Source organism: Hemitrygon akajei, chromosome 8 (assembly GCF_048418815.1).
Source record: "Hemitrygon akajei chromosome 8, sHemAka1.3, whole genome shotgun sequence".
NCBI classification, from domain to species: domain Eukaryota; kingdom Metazoa; phylum Chordata; class Chondrichthyes; order Myliobatiformes; family Dasyatidae; genus Hemitrygon; species Hemitrygon akajei.
The window spans coordinates 114,055,968-114,082,856 of record NC_133131.1 but is presented as its reverse complement, the minus strand read 5'-3'; the positions used below and the strand labels follow the sequence as shown (position 1 = coordinate 114,082,856).

The window sequence follows — 26,889 nt, the reverse complement described above, 5'->3', positions numbered from 1 at the left end:
CAGCATCTAAGGAAAAGACGTTTTGGGCTCAAACCCTTCGGCAGGACTAGAGAAAAAAAAATTCTTTGGTCCTTTAACATTAGTCATAGAAACTAAGACAAGAACATTTGATCCATTGTGCCTACACCAGCTCTTTGACTCTTATCAAATTTGTCTCTTGCCCAATTGACTTTTAATGCACAATCATCATTGCACAAATAGTGTTTACTATTGGGATTTTTACTATTTTGTGACATTGATCAATATGAACTCTTGGTGCTTTTACCCTGCTGATGAAATGTTATAGATATAATCTGAACTGGAATTGATGTAGAGTCACAGGTGAAAAGATGGTAGCTCACTGCTATCTGTTCAAACCTACCACTCCCTGCATAATCAGTACTGCAACAGTATACATTTTGACCTGGAATGAATATAAGTTCACCTTTGGGGTTTGGCGTTTTCAGTGCAGATTGATGGCTGTGGACTGTTTTCCTCTGTCTGTCTGTACCGTCGTTAATGTGAGGCAGCACAACTAACTACGGTACACAAGGTTTTGAAAAAAATATGATGATGATGTGGAGAAATATTGCATGTCATTTGTGGGGAAGGGATGAAAAGGAAATAGTTGACGTTTTGGATCAAGACTGTGCATCAGGTCTGAGTCCCGATGCAGTATTCCAAATGTCGATAATTCCTTTGCTCCCACCGAGCTTGCTCGACTCACTGAGTACCTCCAGTAGATTGTTTGCTCCAGATTCCAGCATCTGCATTTCCAAGGAGAAATTACTGTGCATTTTATACATTTAAGCTTTTCAGTTTGAATAATTTGTTTAGTTTTGCAGTTAACACTATTCAATCTGCCTTGCATCTCAAAGACAAAGAATTGAATTTTATGGATACGGCTATTGTGAACCACACCTGCTTTACTTTAAAAATATTGGTGGCCTTTGCTGAATTACATGGCCTCCAGAGTGATTTTAAGCATCACATCATCAGAGAAAGGATGAATTAATATTTTTAGGTGTTTACTTTGTATTGAACCTGATTCTGATGATGAGACTTCCCCTATATTGTTACCCTTTTGAATGTTGGCAGGCCTTTTGAAAAATTCTGTCTAATATTTTTACAAAAGGCAAAGTGCAGAAATGACATAGATTGCTGATTATTTGAGGAGGGACTGACAAGGCTTTAATCCTGGTGTAGCTACAAGTCTCATTAATTCAGGTTAAGAGCAGTTGTTCTACACTTTAGCCTTCATTGTATGTATGAATTTTCCATACTCTAATCACTAACTAGAAAATAGTTTGTCAGCTTTTATGCATTTCAAGACTTGTACATATTTTAATATGAAAAAATTGCCTGAGAAATTGAGGTGACAAAATTAATTCATGTCAGCTAAAACTGTTAAATAGTAGTTCTTTTGAAGGTGTAACCCTTTGGCATGAGTGAAATTTGAAACATTTTTATTCAGTGGAATTTAATTATTTTCAGGCCTGTTATTGTCATAGCAGGATCATCTGATACAAATCAGGAAACGATGGGTGCTTTTCAAGAGTTTCCACAGGTTTGTGAAATTTGTCAACTCTTTAGAATTATGATTATTTTACCCTTGCTTATTTTGGGATGTTTGAAGTCACTGTCGAGATCACTGCTTGTGCAACTGAATTCATTGCATTGTATGATAAAATATTTTAATGACTAGTTAATTGTTTTTTCCATTACCCTGAATTTCACTTTTTTCAGTTTTAAGATAGAAGGCATACGGTGTATTGGTGTTCATCAATTGTGGGATTGAATTTAGGAGCCGAGAGGTAATGTTGCAGCTATATAGGACCCTGTCAATATGATCCTCAGGGTATCATACATTGAAAGGAATTCCAACAATTTCATCCTAGAAAAGATTGGCACGAAACCAATACTTCTGGAAACCGTTATCCAAAGGAAATTTCGTTATTTTGGACACATATCAAGAACTGATGACACACTGGAACGCACTGTGTTCGAAGGCAGAGTAGAAGGAAGCCGCTCCCAAGGCAGACAGAGGACAACCTGGATCGACAACATAAAGATGTGGACCAGCCTCACTACCAGAGATGCAAGAGGTTTGACTGCAGACAGATCACAGTGGAAGAAAGTGGTCGCCGAGATTCTGGCGGAGTATGGCACATGATGATGTTGTTGTCAATATAAGAAATAATGAAAAAAATAAACACTTGAAAACTTCTATAGATGTACAGCAGAGAGCATTCTGACAGGCTGTATCATTGTCTGGTATGCAGCAGGGGAGAGGGGTTACTACACAGGACCGAAAAAAAGCTACAAGAAGTTGTAAAATTAGTCAGCTCCATCTTAGTTACTACCCTCTGTAGCATGCAAGACATCTTCAAGGAGCAGTGCCACAGAAAGGTGGCATCCATTATTAACAACCCCCAAAATCCAGGACATGCCCTCTTCTCATTGTGACTGTCAGGAAGGAGGTACAGAAGCCGGAAGACACACACTCAGCAATTCTGGAACAGATTCTTCCCCTGTACCATCAGATTTCTGAATGTACATTGAACCCATGAACACTACCTCACATTTTTTGTATTATTTCTGTTTTGCACTATTGTAATCTAACTATTTAATATACATACTTACTGTAATTGATTTACTTTTTTACATATTATCATGTATTACATTGTACTGCTAATAAGTTATCAAATTTTATGCCACATGCTAGTGATAATAAACCTGATTCTGATAACAATTTTAGCAAGTAATATTTGACTAAATTGCTACACTTTAGGCTGCTAAACAAGATACGAGCCCATGGTATACAGGAAAGATACTAGCATAGATAGAAGACTGGCTGATTGGCAGGAGGCAAAGAGTGGGAATAAAGAGGGCTTTTCTGGATGGCTGCCAGTAACTTGCAGTGTTCCACAAGGGTTGGTGGTGTGATTGCTTTGTTTCATGTTATATGCCAATGATTTGGATGATGGAATTGATGGCTTTGTGGCCATGTTTGTGGATTATACAAAGATTCGTGGAGAGGCGGGTAGTGTTGAGGAAGAAGGGAGTCTGTAGGACAGATTGGGAGAATGGGCAAAAAAGTGGTAAATAGATCACAGTGTAGGGAAGTATGTGGTCATGCACTTTAGTAGAAGAAATAAAGGCATAGATTATTTTCTAAATGGGGGAGAAAATTCAGAAATCAGAGGTATAAAGGAACTTCGGAGTCCTCGCTCAGGATTCCCTAAAGGTTAACTTACAGTTTTAGTCAGTGGTAAGGAAGGCAAATTCATGCTAGCATTCATTTCGAGAGGACTAGAACATGAAAGCAAGGATGTAATACTGAGGTTTTGTAAGGCATTGGTCAGATCATTCTTAGAGTATCCTGAGCAATTTTGGGCCCCTTATCTAAGAAAGGATAAGCTGGCATTGGAGAGGGTCCAGAGGAGGTTCATAAGAATGAACCCGGGAATGAAAGGGTTAATGTATGTGGAGCATTTGATGCATCTGGGCCTGTACTCTCTGGAAATTAGAAGAATGAGGGAGCATCTGATTGAAATGTACCAAATATTTAAAGGCCTAGACAGAGTGGACGTAGGGAGATATTTCCTATTGTGAGAGAGTCTAAAATGAGTGGGCACAGCCTCTGAATACAAGAAAGTCCCTTTAGAACAGACATGAGGAATTTCTTTAGCCAGAGGATACTGAATTGGTGGAATTTATTGCTACAGACGGCTACGGAAGCCAAGACATTGAGTAGACTTAAAGTGGAGGTTGATAGGTTCTAGATTAGTAAGGTCAGTTGATTGTCAGTTGAGTAGTATAGTTAAGCAAGTTGAATATAAGAGTCACATTACATCTGTATAAAACTCTGGTCAGGCCACACTTGAGCTATGTGTGCAGTTCTACCAGCTGCGTTATGTGTAAGTTTTGAGAGAGTGCAGAAGAGGTTCACAAGGGTATGCCCTGGGTTAGAGAATATCAGCTTCAATGAGAACTTGGGCAAATTTGGATTGCTTTATTTGGAGCACTGATGGCTGTGGTCTGATCTTACAGAAGTATATACATTTAAGAGAGGTATAAATAGGGTAGATAGTCAGCTTTTTCCTAGGATAAAAACAGTAAATGGGAACATAGAGCAGTACAGCCTTCGGCTCACAATGTTGTGCCAACCTTTTAACCTACTCCAAGATTAATCTAAGGCTTCCCTCCTGCATAGCCTTCTATTTATTTTCAAATAATAGAGAGCATGGGTTTAATGTAAGAGGAAGAAAGCTTAAAGAATGTGATCAGTGTGATAGGTGCCTGGAAACAGATGTAATAGCAGTGTTTTAGAGGTATTTAGAAAGGGACATGAACTGGCAGAGAATGGAAGGATATAAATCATGTGCCAGCAGATGGGATTAGTTTCAACTAGCATCATGGTTGGCACTGACATTGGGCCAAAGGGTCTGTTCCTGTTCTGAACTATTTTAGAGTCACAAAGTCAGAGAAAAGTACAGCATAGAAACAAGTTCTTTGGCCCATCTAATCCATGCCAAACCATTTAAACTGCCTACTCCCGTCAACCTGCACCTGGACCATAGCCCTCCTTACCTCTGCCATCCATGTACCTATCCAAACGTCTCTTAAACATTGAAATCAAGCTCTCGTGCACCACTTGTGCTGACAGCTCATTCACACTCTCATGACCCTCTGAGTGATAAAGTTTTCCCTCATGTTTCCCTTAAACTACTTTTCACCTTTAACCCATGACCTCTAGTTGTAGTCCCACCCACCCTCAGTGGAAAAAGCCTGCTTGCATGTACCCTATCTATACCCCTCAGAATTTTGTATATCTCTTATCAAATCTCCCCTCAATCTTCTAATTATCCAAGGAATAAAGCCCTAACCTATTCCATCTTTCCTTATAACTTGGGCTCTGCAGTCCCGGAAACATCCTTGTAAATTTTCTGTGTATTCTTTTACCCTTATTTATATCTTTCCTGTAGGTCAGTGACCAAAGCTGTACACAATACTTCAAATTAGGCTTGTACAACTTCAATAAAGTATCGCATCTCCTGAACACCTTGTCAGGCCCTGGGGATTTATCCACCCTAATTTACTTCAAAATAGCAAACACTTCCTCATCTCTAATCTGTATAGAGTCCATGACCTCTCTGCTGCTTAGTCTCACTTCTATGGACCCTGTGTCCATCTCCTGAGTAAATACAGATGCAAAGAATTAATCTAAAATCTCTCACCTCTCTTTTGGTTTCATGTATAAATTATCTTCTAGAGGACCAATTTTGTCTCTTGCAATCCTTTTGCTCTTAACGTATCTGTAGAATCCCTTGGGATTCTCCTTCACTTTGTCTGCTAGGGCAACCATATCCCTTCTTTTAGCCCTATTGATTTATCTCTTAAGTATTCTCTTGCATTTCTTGTACTCCATAAGCACTTCATTTGTTCCTACCTGCTTATACCCACTATGCAACTCCTTTTTATTTTCTCATTTGCTACTAGCAGATCAAATGTCACACACTCTCTTGCTGAGACTTCTATGTACTGTTTAAAGAAGCTTTCCTGTACACATTTGACAAACTCTGTCTCGTCTAGTCCTTTTACAGTATGAAAGTCCAAGTCAATATGTGGAAAGTTAAAGTTAGTTACCACAACAACCTTGTGTTTCTTGCAACAGTCTGCAATTTCTCTACTAATTTGTTCCTCTAAATCTCGTGGGCTGTTGGTCACACCTTTTGTCTTCCCCAGTTCTACCTATAAAGCCCCACTAGACAAGTTCTTCAGTCTGTCCTGACTGAGCACTGCCATGACATTTTTCCTGACTGGTAATTGTGGGCAAGTCCCTGAAGCCAGCCCCACTGGACCCAGAATCTTGTCCTCCCTCCCCCCGAGCACCTGAATTCGGCCTCAGCAACAACAGAGGCTACAGAGGGTTGTAGAGTCAACCATCCCCATCAGAGGTACAAGCCACCCCACTATATAGGACCTTCTGAAAAGGCAATGCTTTAAGAACACAGCATTCATCTTTAAGGACCTTCAGCATCCACGGCATGTCCTTTTCTTATTACTACCATTGGGGAGGAGGTACAGGAGCCTTAAGACACACAGTCAACATTTTCGGAACAGCTTCTTCCCCTCTGCCATCAGGAGGATTCCAGAATCAGAATCAGGTTTAATGTCACTGGAATATGTTGTGATATTTTTGACCAGAAACATCATGTCTACAGTCAATACTGTGGACTCCAAGGGCTGGTCCCTTCTACGTACACACCAGTGCTGTACCAGAGATTTCTAAAACTCCGAAATCTACCTATTCTCAAGAAATAAAATAAATTGATCACTACCTCAGAAAATAGCAAAAAAAATGACTAGAAAGCTATAGACTACAAGACCTCTAAAACTATATATACTGGTGTACCAGAGAGACTGGACATACCCAGTGAATGTGGTACAGTCAGACATTATCTGCAAAGTCTGATTCTCTCAGCATAACTAACCCATTTGGGTAAACAATTCCAAAGATCACCATTTGTTTGGAGAAAGAAAAACTTCATTCTGTGTTTATTTAGTTGATAGTTAATACACTGCTGTGGTTTATTCTAGTACAACAACTAAGATATTTCATTGGCTCCAAAAAAGTGTTTTGAGATGTCCTGAAAGAGGCATTAAACTCTTTCCCTCCAAACTACCCGTGTAAATACAGGAGCTTCTGTATGTTTATCCATCACCTTTTTAGTGAGAAATAGTAGGGTGGAAAGCCTGATCAAATGTGACCTTGCTTGGTTTGGAATATGGACGGGGAGAGATATCTTGTGATGAGGATGTGACCAGTCCTATTGTGATGGTGAACAACTTCCTTGAACCCATACAGTCCTTCTGGTGAAGACATTCTCATAGTGTTGTTCGGCAGTTCAGAATGGTGGTGTTTGCATGTGATTGCTGTCCTTTTCCTTCTTGGTGGTAGAGATTTGGAAGCTGTACTGGTGTACCCTAGTCAATGCAATTTATAAGTAGTGAATACTGCATGTTAATGGAGGAGGGAATGAGTGTTTACAAAGGAGGATGGGTTACCAATCATTGCAGATGGCTGGAGCTTATTTCAGCAGTGCCGTGTATAAAATCATTGAGAATTTAAAGGCTACACGCTCTAAGAGGAGTTGACATAATCTCTCCCTGAATGTCACCTTGCATTTTGCTCAGAAGCTGTGTAAGATGGATGTGGCTGAATAATTCAGTATAAATACTGAGTGTGGGAAATGGGATGGAGGGTAATCCCCATGAACTGCGTGAGGAATCATTAACGGCGTGTGCTCTTTGGTTGTCACAGAGGAGCTAAAGGTGCTCCAAAAGCTTAGAATTATCAATGTAATAGGGGTAGGTGGAGCTAATGATTTTCATCACGTCCTCCTGCACACATTTGAGGATAATTTAGGGTTTAATAATTATGCAGGAACCAACTTTCCAGCGTGCTTTCCAATGTATTCTGAAATGAAGACTCATTTACTTATTATTTTAATATATAATAGACAAGTAGTTAATAGTCTGAGAGTTAATTATCAATTGATTTTTTTTGCTATTTTAAAAAAATTGATCAGCTGCACTGCAAAATAAAAGTCAATAAGGAAAGCTCACTTAAACAGGTTCAAGCAACAATGTTCAAAGAATATTTTATGAATGGTGTGAGGAGACATTGTATTGAGTGGTATTGAGTCTTGTAAAAGAAGGTCATTCTATTGACATTAATTAAAGTTATTCTTAATTAAAGTCATCAACAATTCTTTTTTCTCTTTTCCCCGTGTGTGTGGTTGTCTATGCCTCGTTGGCTGGGTTCTGCAAGGTTGGCAGTATTAGCTTTCACACCCTCCATACTCCACTGCATCTCCCTGCCACCCTAACCTTCCCAATTAGTTACTAAACAGTAGGTGCACTTGATTAATTTCCCAATTGTATACCACAAGGATTGAAATAGTTTTATTTATATTTAGATCCTGAAAGTCAGAGTTCTCAGTACTTTGTGTTCTCAATAAAGACCAATTTGAGAGATCCTGCTTCTGTGTCTCTGTGACATGCACTATGTATGCGTTCAAACTGTAAAACCTGCTTCATGATAAGGTTGTGTTCTGTCTATGTAAGCCAAACTTTATTTAACTGACTTAATCACATCATTAATTTTGGCAGGTGGAGGCATGTAGACTCTACAGCAAATTCTCGGCTAGACCAAGCAGCTTGAGATTTGTACCGGCCATTATTGAAAAGGTAATTTGCAAATCAAAAGGGATGGTATGTAAGATGTCCAGTTCATTGAAAAAGATCGCTGTAAAAGATACTTGGAATTGACCACGGCATTCAACCCTTTTTCATGGAGCAGTGGTTTCGTGTGGAGCAGGAAGCTGTGACTGAAGTTGCTGTGGAGGAACTCAGCAGGTCAGGCAGCATCTAAGAAGAGGAATTACAGTTAATGTTTCAGGCTGAAACCTTTCATCAGGATTCTGCAGATTTCCGGCATCTGCAGAATCTTCTGTTTGTGACTGAAGTTGTAGTGGTGACACAGGAAGGTCATTGCCCATGCTCAGAGATATTAAATGGTACACAATACCCACATCTTATTGCTTGTGTAATATTCTATTGTGCATGTGAAGCTTGTGAGAGTACTGGAGCAGATTTGAAGGATAGTTTTGGTCAGCTTTAGTGAGCTGCAACCTATCCAGGCAGATGGCAGAGAGTTTACAATTCCCTCTTCCTCTTAGTGGCTGCCATGTTTAATTTTTCATTGTTACCCACTTCAGCCCCTTTTCTCCTATCATTTTGTATTCCCCGTATCATTGTCTTGCTATCCCCTCTGTAACAAATCCTTTCTCCAACTCTGACCATCTTCCCACTCTCTCCACCTCATTGACCTCTCCCAGATGGATTTCCTCTGCAATGTTAGAAGGTCATGCAGGGAAGTCTTAACTTAAAAGTACCTTCAGGGGTGGGGTATTGAAGTTGTTTCAGTAGGCCAATGAAAGAGTGATTGCTGGCAAATATTCTGACTTGCAGCATAAATGGATATACTTGAAAGTAAAAAGTTGATAGCGATCATTAATTACTGTAAACAGTACTTGTTCTTAACTATCTCAGTAAAGTGATCTCAAAGGACATACTTCAAGATCTTTTCTAAAAGGTTCATCTGTTATTAATCAAATAGTTTTTGGTAAGGAGAGCAAAATTGTTTTTTTTCTTCACACCAAATGGATGAGAGAAAGGGGGAGAGGGATGTTCCTTTTCTCACATTTATATTTGGAGGAATTCCTGCGATTGATGATTGTGGATGAGTATTTTACTTTTTGGTGGGTTTTTAAAATTGGATTTATTTGATCAGAAACAGGCTGGTTATGCGTTTGACTAACAATGAGCAATTTTTATCAAGGTTGTTCACATGTTTAACATGCATGAATTTCGTCTGCAGGAAGCAGAGTTTGTTGCATTTTTATGAATAAATCTCTGTACAAAGTAAATATATAACTATGCACATAGAAATTATAATGATTTCAGTTAATTGATGAGGGAATTCTGTGTCTTGGGAGATGGCACTTTCAGAAGGTCTGTTAAGTCCTGCTATATTGATTAGTTAGAAAAGACAATTTCAAAGTCACACAGGAAAATTATACAGATGTCCTAACCTATATTTTCTCCCATCAACATCCTTTACTAAGTAGATATTTTGATTCTTTTAATCACATTGCTGTTTGTGAAAGCTAACTTTCCACAAAGTAATTACTTTGACATATTTTTGATGTTAATGCTGTGACTACTCATGAAAGTTGTTTAATTGACTGTAGGTGTTTTGTGTCATTCTGAGATGGTGATCTGTGCTATGTAAATACATGTCATTCTTTTTAATTCTTTACCATTTTTTAAAGGCAGTTAGAAGTAGCATGTATGGGCGTCCAGGAGCCTGCTATGTTGATATCCCTGGAGATATGGTGACTTCAAAAATCTACACTACCTCGCTGAGGTAAGTGTGCATGCCAAGTTAGTCAGATGTTGGTCAATCGTTCAGACTCAGACTCAGGTTTACTATCACTGACATATGTCATTAAATTTGTTGTTTTACGGCAGTAATAAAATGCAGTAAGTAAGAACTATAAGAAAAATAAATAGTGCAAAAAGAGAGCAAAATGATGAGGTAGTTGATAGTTTCACGGGCTGTTTATAAATCTGATGATGGAAGGCAAGAAGTTGCTCTTAAGACATTGTGTATCTTCAGGCTCCAGTACCACCTCCTTGATGGTAGTAGTGAGAAGAGGGCATGACTTAGAGGCTGAGGATCCTTAATGATGGATGCAACCTTTTTGAGGCATCCCTTTTTAAAGATGTTCTCAATCTTGGGGAGGCTAGTGCCCATGATGGAGCTGGCTGAGTTTATAACCCTGTGCAGCTCCTTCTGATCCTGTGCATTGATGCCTCCATACCAGGCAGTAACACACCAACTAGAATGTTCTCCATGGTACATACGTCATAGGAGCAGAAATCTCCTGTTTCTACACCTGTAGAAATTTGCTAGAGTCTTTAGTGACATATCAAATCTCCTCAAACTTCTAATGAAATTTAGCAGCTGGTGTTCCTTCTTTGTAATTGTTTCAAGATGTTGGGTTTAGGATAGATCTTCAGAGAAGTTGACTCACAGGAACTTGAAACTGCTCACCCTTTCCACTGCTGATCACTGCTGATACTGGTGTGTGTTCCCTCGACATTCCCTTCCTGAAGTCCATAATGAATTCTAGTCTTACTGATGTTGAGGTCAAGCTTCTTATTGCACCACCACCTCTGTCTCACTCTGTACACCTCCTCACCATCTGAGATACTGCCAACTACAGCTGTGTCATCTATGAATTTATAGATGGCATTTGAGCTGTGCCCAACGAGACAGTCATGGGTATAGAGAGAGTAAAGCAGCGGGTTACTCACGCATCCTAACGCGCACCTTTGTTGATTATCAGCGAAGAGGAGATGCTATTTCTGATCCAGACTACTGAAGACTCCCAATGAGGAAGTCAAGTATCCAGTTGCAGAAGAAGGTACAGAAGCCAGGGTTTCGAAGTTTGTTGATTAGTGCTGAGGGTGTGATGGTGATTGTTTCAGAAATTTTAATTTATTCAGTCATTCTGCTTATCAAAATAGAAAAATATTATTGAAACTTAGCATGCCAAGCAGCATGTGTGGAAATGAAAACAGCAGGTAATTCAGATTGTTTATGCTCATTGATGTTTCTTGTCCTGAGATTTTTATCTAGTGTAGAAGGAATTCTTTGAACACCTTTGAACACAGGATCTTTGAACTCCTCTTTGGTAGTAAATTTCACAACCCTGAGCTACTTGAAACAATAGCTGGCATTTGATCCACTGACAGCATGTTTTGCAGTTTTGGCATTTCTTTGTTTTACCAATTTACAGTTTCAGTCATTTAATCATAGTTTTATTAAGAAACCATGAACGTTTGAAATTTTTGTCTTGGCTTTTACTGTGAGGTAAATTACTAGCCTTAATTTATCACACACTTGTAAATGCCGCCTTTTGTTCTTGATGTTAATGGTGTATTGTAGAATAATGTGATTGATTTTGCAATGAAACATGCATCTGTGACCCTATAGTGGGTGCTTGTTCTGTAATGTTGAAGCTTATTGTGTGTTTCAAGACGATAAGAGACAGGATAATCAATCTAATTAACTTTCTCCCTGTAGAACTGTTCCGTGTTGTTCCCATCCTCCGTTGGCTTCAGCAAATCCCACTGCAGTGAGAGAAGCAATTTTGATCATTAAGAATGCCAAGAAGCCCCTTGTTATCATCGGAAAAGGTATGGTGATCAAACATCGTATTTTAAAAGAGAGGAATTGGAATCTCTGGCATACAGATAAAGGAATTCATTCTTCTTGCTAATGGATTCCATATAGGCAATGGTAATTAAGAATAAATTATACAAAACTAATCACTTCCCAATATGAACAGTAAGAAAGTTGTTTAAAAAGGATTGGTTTCAGGTAACTACATTTCTGAACAGTAGGTGGCAGCAGCACTCTGAGTTGTACACTGTAGGGTGCAGAAACTGACTGCACAGCAAATGAAATTTACAGTAAATACATGGGGGGGGGGGGGCTTCAGGCATATGCAGGGGGTGGTAGCCTACCTGTTCGTTTGGCTTCCTCAACAATCATCTTAATGCAGAAGTGGGTTAAATTTTCCATTTCTACCTCATGCATATTTAGCTCTCTATGCATTTGCAGTTCATAAACAGGCAGATACAAGGGACTTTTTAAAAAGATAACTGACCTTATGAGTATTAATCAGCTTCCAAACTTCTTCATTTTTGAAATTGCTTTACTGGGCATTGAGAATGTGGATCACACATCAAATAATAACGGGACCTGGCAGAGATGTCCAATTTCCTTGAGTCCCTGGAATTTGTGGAAAGGGACAGATGGATGATGGGGGTAATAGTTGTTTGCATGCCTTCTCTTTGTTGGCAAAAGCCACTAGGGGAGGGATTGGATATTGTCTGCCAACATCTCACTCCACAGAGCCAAATAACACCTGACAATACTGAAAGGGTAGGACTTATAAAAGTAAACACTTATGGAAATCGCATATAGTTGTAGGATGATTTTAACTTTCCTAATATTGACCTGGACTGCTATTGTGCAAAGTGTTCTGATGCGGCAAAATTTGTTAAGTGTGCCTAGAGAAGTTTTTCTCAAGCAAAATGTAGATTACCCTTCTAGAGAGAGGACAGCACTCAACCTCCACTGGAAAGAAAGCTGAGCAGCTGGCTGAAGTGTCATTGAGATCAGTGACTATAATTGTATTAGTTTTCAAATGGTTGTGGAAAAAGTAGTACCAGTCTACAAATTACAGCCCTAAATTGATGCAAGACCAGTTTTGATGGTATTATGCAGGAACTTGTAAATTTGATTGGGAGTAGCTGTTACAAGGTAAAAGGACATCAGGCAAATGAAAGGTTTTTAAAAGTGAAATAGGGTTTTAATTGTGTTTTTCTGAAGAGGATTGTCAAGGACAGGACTGCAGATGTTGTGTAGATGGACTTCAGCAAAGTCTCACATGGTAGACTAGTCCAGGGGTTAGATCTTGTTGGATCTGGGAGAATACAGAATTAGCTTGATGGTAGGCACCAGAGGGCAGCACTTGAGGCCTTTTTATCACATTGGAGGCCTGTGATCACTGGTGTTGCACAGGGATCAAGTGCCATATATACGAACAGTTGGGATGATATCGCATATGGCATGATTAGTAGATTTTCAGATTTCACTCATATTGGACGTGTGGTGAACATTGAAAAAGGTTGTCTGAGGTTACAGTAGGATCCAGATCAATGGGGACATTGTGAAAAGGAATGATAGATGGAATTTAAGTCAGACAAGTGTGAAATGAAACGTTTTGGGAAATTAAACTGGAGAATAGTAAATGACAGACTTTGACAAAGTCCCACATGGGAGGCTGGTCAATAAAATTCAGTCGCACGGCATTCAAGTTGAGCTAGTAAATTGGATTAGACATTGGCTTGAAGGAGAAGCCAAAGAGTAGTAGTAGATGGCTGCCTTTCTGACTGGAGACCTGTGACTTGTGGTGTGCTGCAGGGATTGATGCTGGATCTATTGTTGTTTGTCAACTATATCAACTATCTAGATGGTAATATGGTAAACTGGATCAGTAAACTTGCATAGTGGACACCGAGGAAGGCTGTCAAAGCTTGTGTTGGGGTCTGGAGCAGCTGGAAAAATAGGCTAAAAATGGCAGAAGGAGTTTGTAAGACCATAAGATGTAGGAGCAGAACTGGGCCATTCAGCCCATCAAGTTTGCTGTACCACTTCATCATGGCTGATCTATTTCCCTCTCATCATCATTCCCCTGTCTTATTAAGACCATGAGACATAGGAGCAGAATTAGGACAATTAATATGGACAAGTGTGAGGATCAAACCAGAGAAGGACATACATGTAGTAGTGGCTTTTGTCCCATGTTAACTGCTAAGGTTAATAAAATGGCTTCCCTGTAATGTAAATTAACATGGGGTCTCTGTTGTTCTCGGCAGCAGCTTGTTTTGGTTGTTATACTGATAATGGGTTTACTGTCCAATGGGAGAAGTGTCAATACTCCCCAATGCCATTACAATTCAACTGCCAGGACTTAAGAACTTTTTTTTTAAAGCTATTATTAATGCTTTTTGAGTTAGTGATTTAGATGCATATCATATTATTACTGAGTTAAGTATTGTATGTAATGAGTTTTTGCTACAACAAGTGTATGGGACATTGGAAAAAAATGTTGAATTTCCCCATGGGGATGAATAAAGTATCTATCTATCTATCTATCTATCTATCTATCTATCTTTCTTATGTCTGGGAACCTGGGTTTTCGCGCGCTGGGTCAGGGAGGCGGGCGAAGAGGATGGACGTGTGGGAGTGGACAGAGTCCCAGGACAGCGGATACTGGGATTTGGTGGTTCGGAGGTTGTCAGAGGCTCGGAGGTCGTTGTGGAGGGTCCGGAGGTGTGAGCTCCAACGCAGTAAACTTTCTTGTGCACAAAACTGATAACTTTACTGATTTGGTGCCTTTATTTGTTTCTACTAACCCATCACCAAGAAATAATTATAAAGTGTTATCATTTACTTGCATATTGTGTACTGTCTGATATTTTATGTTGTGGGTTTGTACCGCGGAGCATCACACAGTATCCACACCAGTGAAATTACAGTGTTGGTGGGGTCACCGCCAGTTAGACGAACAGGAGTCAGTTTGGGGCATAGTTGCTACATACATATTGTATGGTAGGGGATTGAAGCATGTGGTAGAACATAAGGGATCTGGGAATACAGATCCATAATTCTTCGAAAGTAGCTTCACAGGTAGATAGGTTCATAAAAATAGCTTGTGGCACATTGGCCTTCATAAATCAAAGTATTGGGTGTAGGAGATGGGATGTTATATGGAAGTTTTATAAGATGTTGGTAAGGCCAAATTTGGAGTATTGTGTGCAGTTCTGGTAATCTACCTGCAGGAAAGTTATCAATATGATTGAAAGAGTCCAGAAAAAATTTACAAGGACTTGAGGACCTGAATTATAGGGAGAAGTTAACTAGGCTAGGATATTTTTTTCTGGAATGTAGGAGAATGAGAGGAGATTTTATAGAGGTACAGTGTACAGAATTACGAGAGGTAGAATTCTGAGATAGGGAGACTAGACCTAGAAGTCATAGGTTAAAGGTAAAAGGTGAAATATTTAAGGGGAACCTGAGAGGGTTCAGTCAGAGGGTGGTGCATGTATGGAATAAGCTGCCAGCGGAAGTTTTGGATGTGTGTTCAATTGCAACATTTGTGAGAAGTTTGGATGAGTGCATGGATTGAGGGCTGTGGTGCAGATGTGGTTTGATGGGACTAGTTGGAATAACAGTTCAGCAAGGTCCAGATGGGCCGAAGGGTTCTATGACATGGCCTTGGGATGTTTTATACAGCAGTGAGAGCTAGGGGTGCAAGTACGTAACTCCCTGAAATAGTTGATAAAAGTAGATGGTGGTGAATAAGATGTGTGCATGCTTGCCTTCGTTGGTTGGGGATTTTGTAACTATTCTGTCAGACTTTAGTAACACTATACCTGATGTATTGTGTATAGTTTTGCTCACCGTTCTATAGGAAGGCTGTGGTTAAGTTAGAGAGGGTGCAGAGATACTGATACGAATGTTGCCAGGATTAGTGTTTTTGTGTTTTAAGGAGGGACTGATTAGGTTGATTGGTGAATTATAGAGGTTTATAGTGTTACGTACCCCGTAACTGGGTCACTTACCAGCAAAGATAGAGAGGTCCGTTGAAGTCTGATGGTACTATTTTTAACAGTATTTATTGATAAAAATACACAAAAATAATATCAATGCAAACATACAGATAATATACGTCGTCAATACTAAATCTAAAAGCGCGGGTATAATTATAATCAATAAGAAATAGCTCTATCGTTGTCTAGGGGATAATGTATTGTCCGATGGAAATATAAAAGTCACTTTAGTTCATTCAGGCTGCAGCCTTTGGTTGGAGTCAAGAGAGGGAGATTTTGGAACTTGCCAGATTTTCCTTTTTTATGATGTCGATCCTTCGAAATGTCATTGGTGTCCTTTTCCTTTTAGTTAAGCCGTTCTTCTGTGGTCAGTCCCGCCAATCCCAGGCAACGGGAAAGGACGCACGCGGGCCCCACCGGCTGTCACTATTAAACGCTGTCACGGGATTTCTAGCATTTCTCCTGGTGCGTCGAAAGGGGTTGTTCCCCAGACCCTCTTTTATCCTTACTCACGGGGTCTCAGATGTCAATCAGGTTGGGATGATGCAATCCCTCAACCAGCCCACTCTGGTCATTCCCTGAGGGCTTCAGTGAATAGTACAGTACTCAATACACAATTCCATCTCCAAGAGACAATGGCCGGTATCCGTGGCTTTGTCTCGCTGAGGGCAGGACTACATTCCAAACCCTTGAGGATTCTCTCTCATTTCCTGGGTCCCCAGACCTGAATTAATAGCGATCTTGCGATTCTCAAAAAGGAGGGGGCTACTTTGTACCCTTCGGCCCCTCAGAGTTGTGGCACTTTCGTAACAATAGAATCATGCAGAGCATAGATAAGTTGGGTGGTCATAGCCTTTTTTCAAAGGTGGGGGGGGGGAGTAGTCTAAAACTAAAGTGTAGGTTTGAGAGAAAAGATTTAAAGAGAAACTGAAGGGCAAGCTTTTCCCAGATAGAGGGTGCTGGGTGTATGGAACGAGCTGCTTGATAAAGCTGTAGAGTTGGGTACAATTACAATATTTGGATAAGTGCCTGAATAGGGAAAGCTGTGAGTGATGTGGGCCATATTCTGACAAATGGGACTAGTCACCTTGGTTGGCATGGATGAATTGGGCCGAAGGGCCTTTTCCATGCTGTATAACTCTGTGACTTGGAAAAAGCAACATAACTAAAACTGTGGCTCCAAAGAGGAGAAGTGTGTGGATCAAAGTACAGACATCTTAAATATAGAATTGATAATTATTTTCTAAAATTGGAAGTCAGCCAGAGTATCACCTAAAATGGCTTTTTTAAAATCTCACTTCAAGTTCCAGTGTGGGCTGGAACACCCAGCTCCACTGCAGTCCCTCTCACCCTTCAGTATTTCCGAATTGAAGACAAAACTGGAATCTAGAATGAAAAGCAGAAAGCTGAAAGAACTCAGTGGTTCAAGCAGCATCGTGGAGGGACATGGTATTAACCCACAGACAAAAAGTGCTGGAGGAACTCAGCAAGTGGCATTGACATTTTGGATTGATACCCTACGTCAAGACTGGGGGGAGCAAGAAAGAACCGGTTGTATATATCAGCATGCAGCAGGTGGGATGGAGGATTGTTGATGATCGATGGAACCATTTGGGGAAGGGCTAATGGGTGAATGGAACTAGATGCGGGGTGGGTAGATGAAATGCTGGTAAATGATATATGGGGCCCAGCTGGGGAGGGGATGATGAGCAGATGGAACCAGCTGGGGGAAGGGAATGGGAGGGATCAATTAAAGGATAAGGTAACTAGGTGAGCAGGTGAGTGTTTGTACTGTAAGATTGTACCAGAGGTGGGGGCTGCTGAAATTGGAAAACTCAATATTTGTGCCATTGATTTGGAAAATACCCAAAACGAGATGTTCTTTCAATTTGAATTTGGCTTCTCTGTGGCAATGGTAAAACAATATCCTTGTAAATCTCAACCCAGCATATTGATTTATTCCTTTTCCCTTTGCAGATGCTGCTTGACCTGTTAGGTTTCTGTTTTAGAATCTCTGAATTGGTTGATTGTTTGCCTGACTTCCTGTTCTAGATGAGCTGGAAATTCCTCTCTAGATTCGTTTGACATGCTGTACGTAGTCTAATGTACAGAGGAATTTCTGGGATGTTATGTATTCATCTCAGGAAAAACATAAATTACTGTTTCTAGAATAAACAGTAATATGAGGGACCACCTACCACTTAATTTAGGTTTAATATTCATCCCTTGAATTTTGCAACAATTAAATAACATAGAAAGATCTCAACACCAGGTAATTAAAATTGTAGTTGAAACATCTGCAATGTTCCTTCTGGCTTCTCCATGGATCTGATGTGCAAATATATGGGACTTCTAGACTTGCGCTGTGGTGTTTAGCAACATTTCTGTGAATGTTATTCTGTGCACTGTAGCTGTGAATGGTGCAGGCCACTTGTGTACAAAGAGGCTTTCACAGCACACACGTTGGTGGCTTCTGTGTTACTTAATTGAGATCGTAACTGGTCCCAGGAAGTGAAATCTAGCACAGAGAATGGACTCAAACTGAATGGGTCCCTTGCAACGTTTCTCCTTCAATCTCCCCAAATCCTCACCAATCCTTTTACGCCCTCATCCCAAATTACAACTCTGGCACCCTACCTCACAATTATGAGCCTAATATTCACCGGTCATTTCCCTAGGTTATATCTACCACACACCCGACCCTGGTCCTGGCCTCACCAGCTGTGAGGTTGAGCCCTCCCCATTTTCCCAGCTGCTCTCCCCACTGTGTGTAACCTGCCCCTCCTAGTTTTGATCCACTGTGACCAATGATTTGAAACTCCCGTGCAGGGCAATCCCATCTCACCTCGTCCTGGGGTCTGTATGGCATGGAGGGAAAAGGTGTTTTTTAATGCTCGAACTAGACAATCTATTATGCACAATGGTTTGTGCTATTTTTGCAGCTTTGTGTCCTTAAGAAAAAATTTGCACCATTGAGCTAATATACCCTTAAAGAGCTCAGAAGAATTTCTAAACTATTGTTTTTTCTTATCATAGTTATATTGGAAGCATTTGTTCATGGGTGCACACATGAATTGGAAGACATATTCCTTCATTTTCTTAAAGGTGCAGCCTATTCTCGTGCTGAGGAATACATTAGGAAGCTTGTAGATGTCTGTGGATTGCCATTTCTGCCTACTCCAATGGGGAAAGGTGTGATACCTGACGACCATGTAAACTGTGTCTCTGCAGCCAGATCCAGGTTAGTGTCTGAAGCAAAGCTGATATTTTTCCAAATTTAAAGAGCAACTCAAGGTTTCAACACATTCTGAAAGTTGAGCGATCTCTAAGCCGGGAGTTCCTAACTTTTTTTATGCCGTGGATCAATACTGTTAAGCAAGGGGTCTGTAGACCCCAGGTTGGGAACCCCTGCACTAAACAACCTTAAATTTACACTTAAGTCAAATTTCCATTTCTGGACTAATCTAAATTGTATACTTTATGCACTGAATTTGCCATCATTTTGCTATTGCTGACATGTTTGTGGCTGCCAAATTGTATTACCTTTAACTGATCTGCTACATGTTTGTTATCATCGTCACAATTCATGCACTTGCCTTTTCCCATCTGCCCACGGCAAGAATGTCAGTCTCATGCTCTCCTTTGTCAAGTCTGTGAATTTGACTCTATCATGGTTTGAAACTTGAACAGAAATACTTAAGCAATTACTGAAGGTTTTTTTTTCAGTCAACTTCACTAGGTAGTGTGAATGCATCAGATATTTTCCTGTGGCCCAGAGTCAAGGGTGCTAATGTCAAGGATAAAATCAAGGTTTGTAAGTTCTTCAGATTTCCCCTTCAAGAGGGCACTGGCTGCCCTTCTGCCCTGTAAGTTCCCACCACCTCAAAATGTTACCTGACTGCCAACATTTTCCAGTTTTAGTTAAAAATTTCCATTAGTTTCATGCCTTTGAGAATGCTTTAGTATGATTAGCTGCTCAGCCAACTTGATTGCATCACAACTGCTGGATGCTAGAGGCCCAGCTGAACTGGTACATGGCAATGCTAACTATCAGAGAAGTGGAAATAATGATCACAGGATTTGTAGAGAGAACTTGTAGCAAGGTTGGTAGGAAATGCTGTTGCTTTGTTGTTGACTGGAAATAGCGTCCAATTAATTTTCTGCATCTTTCTTTCTTAAACCATCCACTCCAAACCCTTTAACTTTTACCATCACCATCTTTTTTAATCTCTGCTACATATTGAAGGCATGTGCACTATGGTTAAGGCTAATATAATGATTTTTGAGTGAACTGAATTTACAATTTTGTGAGTTCATCCCATATTACACCATGCTGGGAATTACTTCAAAGCTGCTCCTTTTCACCCACTGTAATTTAAAATTTGACAAGAACCTATATAAACAACTTCCACTCCAGTAAAGTTAACTTAAAACTATTTACGTACTTGCACATCAGTTACACGTTTTACTTCAAAGAGCCGAACTGAAATGGATGGGGATGTCTAATAGTAAACAGACACACAATTGTTCAACAATTTTAATTATAAACTGGTTTAAGTGCAGTTTTCTTGTGTCATTTGCTGCAAATAATGATGTTCTGAATAATGAGATAAATAAACACGAGAGAATTTGAAGTGAAAGCTTGAAATTGCTTAATTATTTTGGAAGAAAATCGCACTTGTTTCCAATTGCTCAAGGAGTGAGCTTAGGCAGTTTAAATTTTGAATATTAAAGTTACTATGTTCCTAATTTTAGTATTTTGTCTGCTTTATTTCATATTCCATTTTAAATTAGAACATTAGAACCTTGTGTTGACATTGATGAAGGAAGGTGTGGTGTTATGATGCTGTTTAGAATAATGTTAATTGTTACCTCTTAGTAAAGTGTAACTTGTATTCTGATATACCAGAGTATTGTATGAGGCAGTGTCTTCCAACATACCAAAAAACTTTTTTAGGTGGGCAGCTTAAGCAGTCAGGGAGGTGTTTTGAAAATTGTATGCATGAATATTAACTGGGAATTAGAGATAAACCATATCATCATCTATACAAACTTTCACGTTGATATATGTGAGCAGATAGCTATGCTAGGACAAGGTGATGCCATCTCTTAAGCATTTGCTTTTACTTTCTTTAAATTTGCTTATGTTCCCTAATATTCATTTAGAGCAGAAGGTCACAGTTCTTGATTAACTATGTGAAATCAGGGCTATAGCAGTTCATCTGATCCAATTATATCTTCCCACATTTTTTAAACATAAAACATAAAGGTACAAAATTTAAAACCTTTTTACTTTGTGCATGAAGGAACAAGATATGTTAGATCTGGTATTATGTAATGAGAGCAGATTATTTGATGAACTGGTAGTTAAGGGGCCTTAAGGAGAAAGTAATTAATAATTTGATAGAATCTTATGTAAAAATTGAAAGTGAATTGAGTCCTTTTTGAAACCAGTCCCTTAAGTCTGAATGAAGAAAACCACAAAGACAAACATTTGAGCTGCCTGTGATAGGTTGTGAAATTACATTAAAATGTGAGAGAGTAAACAAGCCACAGCTAATAGTTAACATTTTGTATATAGTTTATAGGTAATATATATCCCATTTAAGGCAAAAACAAACCTCAGTAGGAAAACAGTTGTACTCACTGCAATGTTGCCACAAAAAGCAGTAATCATGAGGACTGGGAGATTTCAGAATACAAAGACACTAATTGAAAAGGGAAAGCATAATTTAAGGGTAGGATAGGAAAAACTGAAGTAGATATGAAGATAGTGGATGCAAGTTGCAAATGTTACAATGCTGTTTAAGGAAAGAGAGAGGGGAAAAATGAGAAACTATAGACCAGTAAACATGATAAGATAGAACTGTTTATTAAGGAAATATTAAAATTTTCTTAATATTTTGGCATTGGGACATGAAAATAATGGCATTGGGACATGAAAGGGAAGTAATGTAGGCAAAGTTCGAAGTAAATTTATTATCGAAGTACATATATGTCAACATATACAACTCTTGAGATTCTTTTTCTTGTGGACATACTCAATAAATCCATAATGGAATAATAACCATAATAGAATATAAATATCACACCAACTTGGGTGTTCAATCAGTGTGCAAAGGACAAACTGTCCATAAAGAATTAATAATGCTAATAAATAAACAAACAATAAATATCAAGAACATGAGATGACGAGTCCTTGAAAGTGAGTCCATAGGTTGTGGGAACTTTTCAGAGATGGGCAAGTGAAGTTGAGTGAAGTTATCCCCTTTCGTTCAAGAACCTAATGGTTGAGGGGTAATAACTGTTCCTGAACTTGGTGTGGTGAGTCCTGAGGCCCCTCTACCACATTCATGATGGCAACTTCATGATGGCATTTTCACTTTGTGTAAATGTGCTCAGTGGTGAGGGTCTTACCCACAATGGACTGCGCTGTATCCACTACTTTTTGTAGGATTTTTCATTTAAGGGCATTAGTGTTTCCATATTAGGCTTTGAAGTTTGTAAAGTTTTATATGCGATGCCAAACCTTCCTAAACTCTTAAGGAAGTAGAGAGACTGTCGTGCACTTACTTGCCTGGCCCAGGTCAGGTCCTCCAAAATAATGACACCGAAGAATTTAAAATTGCTGACCCTCTTCATGTGTGATCCTCTGATGAGGAGAGGTTTACAGACCCTTGGTTTTCTCTTCCTGAAGCCAATAATCAGCTTCTTGGTCTTGCTGACATTGAGTAAGAGGTTGTTGTTATGGCACCACTCGGCCAGATTTTCAATCTCCCTTCTATACATTGATTTGTCACTACCTTTGATTTGGCCTACAACAATGACGTCATCAGCAAACTTGAATATGGCATTGGACCTGTGCTTGGCCACACAGTTATGTATAAAGTGAGCTAAGCATACAGCCTTGTGGTGCACCTGTGGTAATGGAGATTGTGAAGGAGATGTTGTTGCCAATCCGAACTGACTGGGGTCTGCAAGTGAGGAGACCAAGAATCCTATTGTAAAAGGAGGTATTGAGGCCAAGGTCTTGAAGCTTATTGATTAGTTTTGAGGGGATAATGGTATTGAATGCTGAGCTGTAGTCGATAAATAACATCCTGATGTATGCATCCTCACTGTCCAGATGTTCCAGAGTTGAATGAAGAGACAATGAGATGGCATCGGCTGTGAACCTGTTGTGCTGGTAGACAAATTGGAGAGGATCCAAGTCACTTCTCAGGCAGGAGTTGATATGTTTCATCTCCAGTTTCTTAAAACAATTCTCACTGTGGATGTAAGTGCTACTGGACGATAGTCATTGAGGCAGGTTACCATGTTCCTCTTAGGCACTGGTATAAGTTACACCTGCTTGAAGCAGGTGGGTACTTCAGACTGCCGAAGTGAGAGGTTAAAGATCTCAGTCGATCAGTACAGGTCTTTAGTACTAGACCAGGTACCCCTTCATGGCTGGATGCCTTTCGTGCGCTCACCCTCCTGAAGGCTGCTCACATGTTGGCCTCAGATCCTAAAATCACAGGATCAGCAAGAGATGTGGGAGTTCTTGATGGTTCTTCCATGTTTTGACGGTCAAAACAAACATAGACGGCATTGATCTCAACTGGAAACAAAGGTCTGTTGTTGCCTATGTTGCTTGATTTTACTTTGTAAGAGCTGATAGCATTCAAGCCTTCCCACAACTGTTGGGAATTCTTTGTTGATTCAAGTTTAGTCTGGAATTGCCACTTTGCCCGTGAGATGACTTCCTGGGGATTGTACCTGGACCTTTTTTAACTTTGCTGGTCACCAAAGTTACAATGACTTGGTTCTTGCAGATCTCGTCGTTCATCCAGGGCTTCTGGTTAGGGAAAGCTTTGATGACTTTGTAGGTACACAGTTGTCTACAACTGTTTTAATAAAGTCTGTGACAACCATGGTGTATTTACTCAGATCCACAGTTGAGTTCTTGAATGTGGCTTAGTCCGTTGTAAAACTGTTGTAATTTAGCAGATTTTGGAGTTTCAGCGGGCTTTCAATAAGTGACATAAACACAAGGGAGAAACAAATTTGGATTTTTAGTATTGATACAGATTGAGAATGAATGAATGAGTCATTTTTGAAGTATAATCAATGAGAGATTGTGAACGCAAGATGCTGCAAGGATCTGTGCTGGACTCCCAGATGTGCTTAATTGATATTGATAATTGAACGAGGGTAACAAAGATAATATATCCAAGATTGCTGATGATTCAAAGCTAGGTGACAGCATAGGGCATGGAAGATTTAAAGAGTTTTGGAATGGATATAGAAGCATAATAGAATGGGAAATGTGAAAAATGAGAAGCAAACTACTTATCAAAATAGAAATGCAGATTGTTACTTAACTCTGATGCCCTTGAGGTGAAGAAACTTCAAGACGGAGTGCAAGCCGATGTTCAATTCCATTTCACAGATGAAAGTGTCCATTAATCACCGATTAAAGTGTTGAGGAAGATTGAGACATCGAGGAGAATGTGGAAGACGATCAAGAGTTCAGCACCGACTGTTCTTGCTGCTGCCACGAGGGGGTCTGTGGGTGGCCTATCACTGTGTGTCTCGCTGTGGGACACTCTGGTGCTCTGAGAAAATGTGGTGTCTCTCCCTTGGGTGGTGAAGGAGGATGTTACTGTGGTTTTGCATTATGGATTGGAGTTTTGCGTTTATAGATTGTGGACTTTTTTCAGACTTATGGTTTCTATATTCTGTGTTTTTCGCCCGTTCCTTTCTATTTTGTTGTGCAGGGGGGTGGGGGTATGGGAGTTGTTGTTCTTATTGCGTTCTGTTAGTATTTTTGTGTGTGGGGATGGGTTGTTGCATTCTATTTGTACTTTTATGTGGGGAAGGGAGTCTGGGGCATTGATGTTGTTTGTTGTGCAGGGGGTGGGTTTGATGTTTCTCTTTGGATGACTTTCAAGCTTTTTCTTTGTGGCTATCTGGAGAAGAAGAATCTCAGAACTGTATGTGGATACATACTTCGATAATAAATGAACCTTTGAACATTTAAAATATTCACAAACTGAAAGGTCTAAATCGAAACCTTGTTATGTCTATGAATAGTTGCATGTTAACATGATGGTAGAGTAAGCAATTAGGTACATCATCGTAGCATAGCAGTTAGTACAGTACTATTGCAGCTCAGGGTGTTGGGAGTTCAGTTTTGGTGTCCAAAGCAAGTTTGTACGTTGCTTCCCATATATGCTTAAGTTTCTTCCGGGTGTTCTTGTGTCTTCCCATAGTCCAAAGACAAACCAGTTGGGAGGTTAGTTGGTCATTGTAAATTGTCCCGTGTTTAAGCCAAAGTTAAATTGCTGGGTTACTGGGTGGTGTGGCTCGAAGGACCAGAACAGTATGTAACTTTAAATAAAATAAAAGTAAAAGGCAAATGTCCTTTATTCCAAAAGGATCTGAGTGCCAGAGTTGACATATCTTAAGAACTTGGAACATAGAACAATATAGCACAAGGAGAGCCCACAATGTCTGCACTGACCATGATATAAATATAAACTAATCCCATCTGTCTGCAGTTGGTGTGTATCCCTCTATTGTTCCACTGTTTATATGTTTAAAGGCTTCTACCACCTTGCCAAAAGGTGTGACAAAGGCACCAATAGGTTCAATAGGTACATTTAATGTCAGAGAAATGTATACAATATACATCCTGAAATTCTTTATCTTCACAAACATCCACAAAAACAGAGGAGTACCCCAAAGAATGAAGGACAGTTAAACGTGAGAACCCCAAAGCTCCCCCCCAGCTCCCCCCTTCCACGTACAAGCAGCGGCAAGGTAACGACACCCCCTCCCCCACCAGCAAAAAAGCATCAACGCCCTCCACCGAGCACTCAAGCATGCAGCAAGCATCAATAAAGACCCAGATTTGCAGTACCCCAAAGACTACCTGTTCACCCGGTAATTCAACATACCACAGGCTCTCTCTCTCCCTAATAAGGGAAAAAGAGGTTTCACAGCGAGAGGGGAGACATAGAAACAACTGGCTGATTTACGATGTTAAAAGTCTGTTACGTCTACGCCCAAAGAGTCAGCCCCAGAAAGGTTCAGGTCTCTGGACACACAACCCATGGCAGCTAACCCGCTGCTCCTGATGTTCCGTGATCTCCTGCAACGCTTCAGTCAGGAGCACACTGTCTATTTTTAAAAAAGCAAAATTGCCTCACAAATATCCTTTAAACTTTCTCCTTCCCACTTAAAACTATGCCCTCTAGTGTTTGACATTTCCATCCTGGAAGAAAGACTGCCTACCCAGTCTTCCTCTTTCATAATTTTATATACTTCTATCAGATTTTCCCTCAGTGTCTGGTACTCCAATAAAGAAAATACGAATTTGTCCTACCTCTATAGCTAATACTCTTTAATCTGATAATCATGCTGGTGAACCTACTTTATATCTTTTTCAAAGACTCAAGACTTGCACCCCAAGATCTCTCTTTACATCTCGCCGACAGTCAGTACCAGTGTACCTTAAGGATGCATGCTTAGCCTCCTGCTTTGCTCTCTCTACAGCCCTGACTCTGTGGCTACTGTTACGAACCGGCAGGTTTTGTTTACTGTGGACTGTCACTTTAAAAGAGCACTTCAGTGAGGCAGGACTATGATGGTGTTCACTGACTGACTAGCAGCTTGTTTACCTTTCAAACAACAACACAGACAGTTACGGTCAGAAGTCAGAAGAAGAGAGAGAGAGGAGCAAACCTGGAAAAGGTAGCAGCTCCAGCTTGTCGAAGCTGGGGATTTGGAACTCTGCCATACCCACGAGGGTGGGTTGATTATCGATCCAGTGCACATGGAATGTGTGGCTGTCACTTCGTGTAATCCATAGGAGTGGATTTAGGAATGTCCTGTGGGACCACTCTAAGTTAACCCTTGCCTGGGTATATTATGTGGTAACCCCTTGAAGACGACATCCCTGACATCCCTGATACCATCTCTGATGGTAATTCATTGGCCGGTTCATTGGCTATATTTAAGAGGAAGTTAGATATGGCCTTTGTGGCTAAAGGGATCAGGGGTATGGAGAGAAAGCAGGTACAGGGTTCTGAGTTGGATGATCAG

The 26,889-nt window shown here is 40.0% G+C and overlaps 1 protein-coding gene across 3 annotated transcripts in view; it reads left to right on the top strand.

Annotated features, from left to right (window-relative positions):
• The window catches only part of hacl1 (2-hydroxyacyl-CoA lyase 1), a 108,595-nt gene that overhangs the window by 8,281 nt on the left and 73,425 nt on the right, over positions 1-26,889 (top strand). For all 3 annotated transcript variants that reach the window (XR_012100007.1, XM_073054408.1, XM_073054407.1), the window contains exons 5-9: positions 1,474-1,546; positions 8,158-8,235; positions 9,882-9,976; positions 11,702-11,814; positions 18,907-19,042. Coding sequence is in view for 2 of the 3 variants with exons in the window: in XM_073054408.1 (XP_072910509.1) it covers positions 1,474-1,546; positions 8,158-8,235; positions 9,882-9,976; positions 11,702-11,814; positions 18,907-19,042 (495 nt within the window). In the remaining variant the exon portion in view is untranslated. The remainder of the gene's footprint in view (positions 1-1,473; positions 1,547-8,157; positions 8,236-9,881; positions 9,977-11,701; positions 11,815-18,906; positions 19,043-26,889) is intronic.